General features: G+C 53.6%; 1 protein-coding gene across 5 annotated transcripts in view; it reads left to right on the top strand.

Annotated features, from left to right (window-relative positions):
- Nucleotides 1–3183: 3183 nt before the first annotated feature.
- The window catches only part of PHRF1 (PHD and ring finger domains 1), a 28696-nt gene continuing 22738 nt past the window's right edge, over nt 3184–9141 (top strand). For 4 of the 5 annotated variants that reach the window (XM_008593827.1, XM_008593828.1, XM_008593826.1 and 1 more), the window contains exons 1-3: nt 3184–3346; nt 3734–3856; nt 7564–7769. In XM_008593827.1, the coding sequence (XP_008592049.1) occupies nt 3253–3346; nt 3734–3856; nt 7564–7769 (423 nt within the window). In that variant the 5' untranslated portion in view covers nt 3184–3252. Of the gene's footprint in view, nt 3347–3733; nt 3857–7445; nt 7770–9141 lie in introns of those variants that run through there. The other variant, XM_008593829.1, reaches the window with a different exon arrangement.

Here is a 9141-nt window from a genome sequence, read left to right as displayed (position 1 = left end):
TGTGACGCCCCCGCCCCGGGCGACTGGGCCCCGCCGTGTCTGCGGGGAAGGGGAGGCTCCCGCTGACGTGTTCCAGCCCCGGTTCGCGTCTCCGTCGCCCCGTCGGCATCTCCCCGGCCCGCGCGGCGGACGGCGTGGTTTCCGTGCTGCTGGGCTCTTGCAGGCCTCGCTGCAGCCTCGCAGAAGCGGCGCCGTCCTTCCTGTTTTTCAGAGTAGGCGATGGTGGCCCAGAGAGGTTAAGCGACTTGCGGCGTCACACAGCTGCTGAGTGGCAAAGCGCTCTTCCCAGGGAGGCTCGCGCTGCGCCGTCACCACTTCAGAGTTGTTGACTCTTGTTTCCGCAGCGGCAGCATGGCAGTCTGCTTGGGACGCCGGTGGTCTCCCGGACAGGCTTTGAGGCTGAAGTGAGGCTTGATTTGGCACTTGGCATACCTGTCCTCGCCCCAGGACCACTCGATTTTCTATCTATGAAGAATGTTAGGTCAGAGTAACCGTAGATGGCACCTTTCAGCACGGTGCTTTGCTTGGTGGCAAGGCCTTGACATGAGGAACCTGGCTTAGGTCCTCTCCGCAGCGCTGAGGAGGCCTAGGTGGGCCCCTCGCTTTTTGACTTCCACTGCAGTTTATACTTTTTGAGGTCTCACAATAGCCCGTGTGGCAGATGATGAACAAGGAATGACAAAGCCAGCCCAAATTGAGATGCTGGACTTGCTGCAGGCTCGCTCAGTGCTGCGATGGTGCGTGGATCCTGGTCCTGGCAGGGTTGCAGCTGCCATGCACCAGAGGCCCTTTGGGTCTTTGGTAACAGGTGGAATTGCAAGTGCACTGGTTCCCCTGAATTTGAACACAGAGACAAATACTCCTTCTGCTTTTCCTTTTCCCCTTCAACCTCCCCAAACCTGGAGGCTGATCAGGAGAGCCACAGTAGTCGCTTCACCCCAGAGCTCTGCCAGCCCTGCCAAAGGCAGCCAGCCGTGGGAAGGGCTGTGGGCATTCCTGCAGAAATGGTTTCCTGGTCCACGGACTAGGACATGTGACAGAGGTGGGATGGGGAATCAGGGCATGTCTGAGCTGGGGCTGCTGGTGGGATCTGGCATCCTCATTAACACGGTGTTTTGACTCTGGGGTTCCTGATGGGGAAAGCAGATGCTGGAGGTCCCAAATCATGGTCTTGTTTTTGGTGCCTGCTCTGGAAAAACCTTCAAAAGCTTCGTGGGTTCCGGTGGCCATGGCAGGGGATGGCAAGACAGCTTTGGAGGTTTTCCTCACCAGTGCTGGTGGAGTAATACAAAGGCCCAACAGAGGGCCGTGGGACACCTGGAACTCGGGGACATTCCTGAGCTGGTGTTTCTGGCAAGCTCCAAAGTGTCTGACCCCCTCACTGCCCCACTGACCTCATGGCAGCCCTCTGAGGCAGGCCCTGCACTGCCCCTTACAGGTGGCCCTCAGTCTTGGTGCATCAAGGGAGAAGCTAGGAGTTATTTGTTTATCTTTTTGACTTTTCGCGGGTGAAACACGTCATCAGTGTGAGAGTTTGCACTTAGGCAGTCAGATCCTAGAACTCCCCCAAGCCCTGTTCTCTTGTCTCCTAGGTGGTCTCAGGGGGTTACATTTTCTGGTGACTTTGAAGTGTTCCCTGGTAGATTCATGGGTATGAGTCTTGACTTCCCTCCCTCAGCTGCATTTCTGCAAGGCAGGGGCTACATGTTCTGCTTGTGCTGCACACAGTAGGGGCAGGGTAGGTATTGCAGCAGGTGTTCCAGGTGACGTGGAATCCAGTTGTGGGAATGGTCACAGCTATGGCCAGAGAGTTATAAGTTCCCTTATTTGAGAGCTATGTCCACCACAAGGTCCGATCTAGGTGCACCCCATGGGAGAGGCGTCACCCTCCTGGATGGGCGGTGGTAGCACTGTCCCATCTGTCTGTGCGTCCTTTTAGAGGCAGTGTCTCCAGCAGGAGTCATGGCCAGGACATGAGCACAGGACAAACAGGGTGCTCCTGCTGAGTTGTTGAGTTCCACCAGGCAGTGGGGGTGCGGACTCAGTTAAGTGGGGATCATGGCCAGTTATCTCAACCTTAGAGCAGCAGGTGGAAGAAAGATTAGTAATTTGGCAAAACTACTTCTCAGTTTACTGAGAAACATATCTCCAGGTAGTAGCAACATATAGCCGTCGTCAGTTTCATCAAATTAACATGCCCTCACTGTCTCAGAAAACATCTGTCTTAGAACCTGGGGCTACGTGTTGCCTTGTTGTCCAGTGGGGAACTAAGGCAGTCCTGGGCTCTGAGCGGATTTAGCCCCACCACGGGGAAGCATGTGGTAGCTACAGGGCAGGCCTCACTGTGCCTCACTGAATTCCTGAGTGACTCCTTCATGAGAGTGTCACCTAAGGGTTACCTGGGAAATAGGTGAGTGGCCCTGACAAGACGAATTATGTGCATGTCTAAGAACGTTGGCCCTTATTTGGGAACCAGAGTCAGAGGCCCTGGGGCAGAAGGAGAATCATGTGGAGCTATGCTTCTGAGGCTGTTTGTGCAGATGTTCTGTGCTAGCCTTGCAGAGTGAGCAGGACAAATGTCCGACAGGCCGGGAGCCCAAGAGCAGGTGGACTCTGCAGCTGAGAGGCAGAGCTGGCATTTGTTCCTTCTGTCTCCGTGGCCCAAGGTACTACAGGGACTCAGCAGTGGCCTGGTGGACATGCTCAGGGTGAGGTCAGAGGAGCCTCAGCTAAGCTTTACGGCCTTCTGGTAGTGGTCAGGTGAGTGGAGGCCAGGCTGGCCAGCCTTGGCTGACAGTAATGTGCCAGTGGCAAGGCAGGGAGAAGGCCCTGCTCATCACCTAGGCCCTCTGGTGACCAGCCCTCAATGGAAAAGCCTTGCTCTGCTCAGCTCGGGATAAGTTAGTTTTTTTCTTGTCTGGTGTGAGGATTCCTTGGGGGTGTTGAGGTGCCACAGGTGCCCATTTGTACAAAAGTGTCATCAGTTATTATAAACTGGGATCTGGCTTTGAACATAGCTCCATGAATAGGAATCAGCATCTTTTTTCATATTTGTGCACAGCTTTGTGGTTGGGGTTGCTCTGTGTGTGTGATATCTCACAACTCAATCTCCAGGTGCTATAGAAATGGACGCAACCTCAGGGATGTGACATGTAGGGTGTGATTGTCACTCAGAGGGGGTTTTGCAGCCTGGGACAATTTGGAAATTACCTGGCTCTGATTTCTTTCAGATCTGAACTTCAATGTGCAGCCATGGATGAAGACAACCTGGATGAGCTTGTGGCTCGAAGCCCAGGGCTGGATGGACACCCGCGGGTCAGCCCTGTGGACCTGGCCAGTGATGCTGGTGAGCTGCCTGGTGCTGGGGGGGCGGTGTCCCAGTGTCACCTGGGGTTTCCTCCAGGTTGTCAGCTCTTTTCCAGAGGTGGTCTCTGTGTGTTGATTTCAAATTTTCAATCTTTTAAAACAATTATTCTTTGATTTTTAAATTGCAGAAGTAGTACATTTGTTTCTTTTGTCTCGTTATTAATGCAAGCAACACAAGCACAGAGTAAAAAGGATGCAGGTTTTTCCTACATTTGACACCACCTCACCAGCCCAAGGCAGCCACTGGTAGCCCTGTGGCAGGTGTCCTTTTAAATACCTCTCTGCATTTGCAAAGCCACCCTGGCTATCTGCTGTCTCAGTTGTGACGCTGCCCCGGGGGTCTGTGTTTTTGTCCCTGGTGCTCTAGAAGAAAGCAGTGATGGTAACAGTGTGGACTCCGAGGAGGACACAGGCAGTGAGGGTGGAGACGGCACAGACGGAGAGGACGAGGAGGGGGCGTCTGAGGAGGAAGACCTGCAGGACAGATCGGGTGAGATGGCCAGGTTCCAGCGTGGCCTCCTTGTGTCTCCTCCTGCTGTGATGGGACAGCCTTTTATCAAGCGTGCTCTGTGACAGTGGTTGCCTTGCCCACAACCGGCTTAAGTGAGGTGTGGTAAAGGTTGAGGAGAAAGCCCTTGGCACAGCTGCCGTGTCCCGGCTCACACCCCCTGGCATTCCCCATGGTGAGCCTTCACTGCAGCTGGGAGGGTGCCTCCCTTTTGTTGTAGGTCTGCATTTCAAAGTTAAGTTGGAGGACATTCAATAGGTCTCTTCTCTGGTGAGGATGAAGATTAAAATGTCTGAGAACGTTGAACAGCATGGACTGCGGTGTTTCTGAGGAGGACATAACCAGACTGGAATTTCTGGCAGAATGAGCAGAAAGGTCTTGGCAGGCCCTGCCTCCACATCCTCGTAAGGGCATGCCATTATCATCTTTTGTGCACAAGGACAGGACAGGCTTAGCATGATCTGAGGCTGCTGTGGCCCTGGACCACCTGACTAGGATCTGGGGCATGTCAGCAGTTGTGTCCTGTGGCTGGTCCTCCTGTTGGTCTGAGAGAGCTGGCAGGCACACCATGTGGTCTCATTAGGAGGTTCTGGCCCGCCTGTGCCTGTCAGTGCACGGGCCCTCGAACTTCTTTGCAGGTAGCAGTGCTTGAAAGGGCAGACCTGCTTCAGACACACTGGTGGTGCCTCCTTCCATGTTCCTCATTGCCACCTGGCTGGTGCATGGTTTGCGAGGTCCCCAGGCTGGTGGCCGAGCCCTAGCTACTGCCACCTTCCTCGGGGAGGGCTCAGCTCTACTTGGGAAGTTTGGCTGACCGCTTACTTTTCTTCTGACATAGTCCTTAGGGCAGGAGATATGTGGTCCTAAAGCACCTATCATGATCGGTATATCACAGTCTTTCAAGATAGCCTTGTGCCTGTTAGCATTCACATGTTCCGGGAAGGCAGCCCATATGTTTGGGACAGTGCTCAGGAAGGGCCAGGAGTGAACCAGCCTGAGTCTGTGCGAGTCTGCAGCTCTGTGTGTGCTAACTGCATATTCTTCCCGAGTTAGATTTTTAATTCTGAGTGTGGATGCGAGGCTCTGTCCTGGGTTTCCAGGTCCTAGACATGGCTCTCTGCTTTTTTCCCAGCATTGAGTAGGGGCTTTGGCTTACTTGCAACAGGTGTCAGCACAGGCATTGGTGTTGCCAGAGCCGAAGGCAGAGGATATCGGGTGCTATCAGATGACTCAATGCCATTTATTCCTTGAGGTTTTGAGGGCCCACTGGATGTTTTGAGGGCTGGAGTGAGAGCGGGAGCCAGCTCAGTGGGGGTCACCCCTGTCCCCAAGCGCACCTTCTAATAGCAAAGGCAGCATAAAGCAGCAGGCGGGATACCAGGCAATAGAGTCTGAGAACAGTGGGCATCAGACGGAGGGGAAGGCTCCATGGGCCTGAGGGTGAGGAGAAGTTTCCAGAGAAAGACCCATCTCAGCTGCAGTCTGAAGGACAGGAGGAGTTAGCCAGGCAGAGGTGGATACTGGGCTGGGCTGGGAAGGCACTGGAGAGGTGTTGGTGCAGCCAGCAGGCAGGTGAAACATCACTGAACACCCGCTTTGTTCCTCCGGTACCAGTTTTTGAAACCTGAAGAAGTAGCCGTGTTTCTTTAGCTGTGGCAAGTACAGTGAGCTGTTGAGAGGGGAGTCCCTCGCGGGCCGTTGCCTGCGTCCTGAGGCCTGGTGCTCTCCAGGCCCTCCCGGGGTGGCCTTTCTCTCTTGGTGCTTTTCCTGCCCTAGTGTTCACTCCTGAAAATTGCTTGCTTACGTTGCTGCTTGTTATGTTTCCAACCTTAGACATGGTCTCTTCAGATCTTACTATGAAAGATGGGAGCTCAGAACTCCTCCCTGCCACCCCCTGCACTTGCGGCTCTTGCCTCTCCCAGCCTCTCCAGACACTGTTCATTGTCCTTCTGTCTGTGCGTTGCTGTGAGCGCTCAGCCCTCATGCACAGCCCGTCTGCTGTGACAGCCCTTTCTGGCTCAGCCCCGTGGGCTCCCGGCTCCTTGCAGAGCAGCCCCTGTGTGAGGCATGCGCTCCCTGGGAGCCCGGCTTCGCCTGCACCCTCTGGTGTGGTCTTTCATTTCTCCGGGCGCTCTCCAGCAGCCCCGGAATGAGGGTGGGGGCGGGGGGCTGCCCAGGGCCTTGCCCACCTGTACCTGTCTTTGTCCAGCCTCATGTTGCTTGGGGTCACTGCGCTTCAGAGCTTTCAGAGGCATTGTTCTGTGGCCGCAGCACTGTCTAGAGCTCTGTTGACCCTCAGGTGGCTGTTCTCTGCCTTCTCGAATTCCATGGAATCACCTGGCCTCTGCCTGCCTCTGCTGCTGCAAGCCCTTAGCAGAGCAGAAAGCTGAAGTCGGTTGCCATTCAGCTTCTCACATACCATCTTCCAAAATTATGTGGATATCTCTTTATTAGTTTTCTTTTGTGTAACAAATTACCACCAATTTAGTAGCTTAAAAACAGCACATTTAAAGAAAGAAAAACAACAACACACATCTTGGTGTTTCCATGTGCAGGGGTCTGGGTCCGGTCGGCAGGTCCTCTGCTTGGGTCTCACCAGGCAGATAGCCAGGCCTCAGCCAAGCTGTGCTTCCAACTAGGCTCAGGGTCTTCCAAGCTCACCAGGCAGGACGGAAGTCCCTTCTTCCTAGCTGGCTGTCAGCTGGGACCGTCCTCAGCAGTGCATGTTAGCTCTCTGCTTTCTTCCAGAGCTGTAGGAGCGTACCTCTCTGACTTCTTTCTCTGGAACCAGCTGGAGAAACTGTGCTTTCAAAGAGCTCACCTGATGAGATTGGGCCAACTTGGGATGATTTCCTTTGCCAAGTAACAAGAGGGTTCTGGAACTGATGTCCCAGCCTTGTCAACAGTCCTGCCCACACTCAGGATTAGAAAGGGTGGGAGTCTTGGGAGCTAAGAATCTGCCTGCTACTCTGAATCTGCTTCTCTTGCCTACTTAATATCCTTTTTATCTTAGTGTTGTGTTAGTGGAGTTTGGGAGGGAGAGAAAATAAATGCCTATGTTGACTCTGCCATGTTTGAAAGCATCTCCTTACTATTTGTGCTGGTCAAACCCCAGCCTCAAAACAGCTCAGAAGTTGACTGGAACTGTTGTGGCCAGTGGCCCAGTTAGGAACTTGCACTCTGCATCCTGCAAGAGGAATAAGAAACCCAGAAAGGAGGTCTCGTCTGAAGGCATATGGTTCATTGTCATCTTGTTTTGAGAAAAGGGCATTGGGAACACGTGCAGACATCTCGGGGCTGCTGTGCTGAGGGGCACACAGAGGCTCGGTGGTTAACCTGCCAGTGCTGGCTCCTGTGCAGGCTCTTTGGACTGCTGTGCCTCGTGGGGGCTCTGGCCCTACTCTGAGGGTTGGGTCTGAGTAGCTGAGTGACTGCTCAGCAGCATCCCTGTCTCCTTAGCATGGAAGCCACTGGTGGGAGAGCCTGCAGGGAGGCGCAGTAGTGGCCACACCTGGCAGGCTGCAGGGAGGGACACTTCGGGGTCATGGACACACTGCTAGTGTGGACGGCAGGATGTGTGCCCACCAAGAGGTGGGACCTGCACGCAGTTTGGGTCTGCTTGCCCCGTTCTCCAGTTCACAGCCACTTCTGTCTTTCCACTAAGGTGGTAAGGTCTCCTCTTTCTCAAGGTTCTGAAGATTCTGAAGACGATGTAGAAACATCAGTGGCGGTAGTGGATGCTCAGGGGGAGATGGAGGCCAGTGGCGCGTTCAGCTCTGATGATGTTGTGGAGAGCTGCCCGGTTTGTCTCAATGTGTTCAGAGACCAGGCTGTGGGGACGCCGGAGCACTGTGCCCATTACTTCTGCCTGGACTGTATCATGGAGTGGGCCAAGGTGAGTCGGCTTCTTGTTGGGCTTCTTCCTCCCTTTGGGCTGGCCCCTCATTGTTTATACGTGACCCAACCTGCGTCGGCCTCTTATGGCATTCTGGCTCTCTCTGCTCTGCCACAGGGTTGAGTCCTGACTTGGCCTTTGCTCCATCCTGCGCCGTTGGCCTTGAGGCTGTGGGTGGTGTGTCTGTGATGTGCTGATGAGAAGGGCTTGGGCACCGGGAACCCAGTTGCAGAAGCCCTACGTGACATGCGAGGAGCACGCGGGCCGTAGCTCTGGGGCAGTCTGCTGCTTTGATGCACGATGGTCTCGCAGATGCAGAAGAGGCAGAGATGACTGCTCTCAGTCATGATAACCAGCAGTGAAGGGAATTCACCATAAACACAGTGTTTTCATATCTCACAATGAAACTTTACAAGCAGTAACCTGCCCCCCCCAACAAAAAACCAGAAAAAACACTTACTATCATAAAAGATTCCCAAGAAGCAGAATAGTGCAAAGACGAGTGGAAGTACCCCCTTGTCACCGGCTGAGGAGACCGTCCGCACTCTGTCCTTCTCGCTTTATCTCATCCCCACCGCCTAACACGGGTCACATGTTGTCAGCAGAGCTCTACATTGCCAGGATCTCACCCAGGGTTAACAGTGACCGTGTCCTCTAATACCCCATCCTCCTCCATTCCGTTTTCCCCAGAGAGCTCAGAAATGCCTCTGCACAGTTAGTTTAAAGTAGGACCAAGACATTGCTCACGCTGCTGTTGACAGCACGCTGTGATGTCACCTGATGTGCTTCTCTGCCTCTGGTAGTTCCTGTTCCTGTTGTGTTGTCGTGGACCCATGGCCCAGATTACACTCAGGGTTAAGTCTTTCTTTTGGCAAAACCTTCACTTAAATTGACAAATAAGATGGGCCATTTCCGTGCCTCTCTGTTGGGTATTTATTGGATTAATAGAAATAAAAATAAAGGAATGAGTGTTGGGTGGGAGAAAGCATTTGCAGATAATGTTAATCATTTAAAGAGCTTTTCCAAAACAGCTGTGACCTAATGAAAAAAGACCACTTCCAGAAGTGGGTCCACGGGCAGGGTCCACGCTGTGAGTGTATTCACAGGACACTCAGGGAGGACGCACCGACCATACGGCCTGCAGTGATGGGAGCAGGGCCATGGAGGGGTGGTGTCCAGGGGACTTCGAGTGGTGACTACATGGTATAAACTTGTCAGAACTCATTGAAATATATTAAGATGAGTGGATTTTGTATACAGTACACCTCAATAAAGGCAGTTTGAAACAAAGAACTTGTATGTCAAAACACTGTTAATAGGGCCGGCCCGGTGGCGCACTGCTACAGTGCGCCGCTTGGGAAGCGCGGCGGCG

This window comes from Galeopterus variegatus, unplaced genomic scaffold (assembly GCF_000696425.1).
Source record: "Galeopterus variegatus unplaced genomic scaffold, G_variegatus-3.0.2 Scaffold9718, whole genome shotgun sequence".
In the NCBI taxonomy this organism is placed as follows: domain Eukaryota; kingdom Metazoa; phylum Chordata; class Mammalia; order Dermoptera; family Cynocephalidae; genus Galeopterus; species Galeopterus variegatus.
The sequence above is the reverse complement of the archived record's forward strand: the minus strand, read 5'-3'. Positions and strand labels throughout refer to the sequence as shown.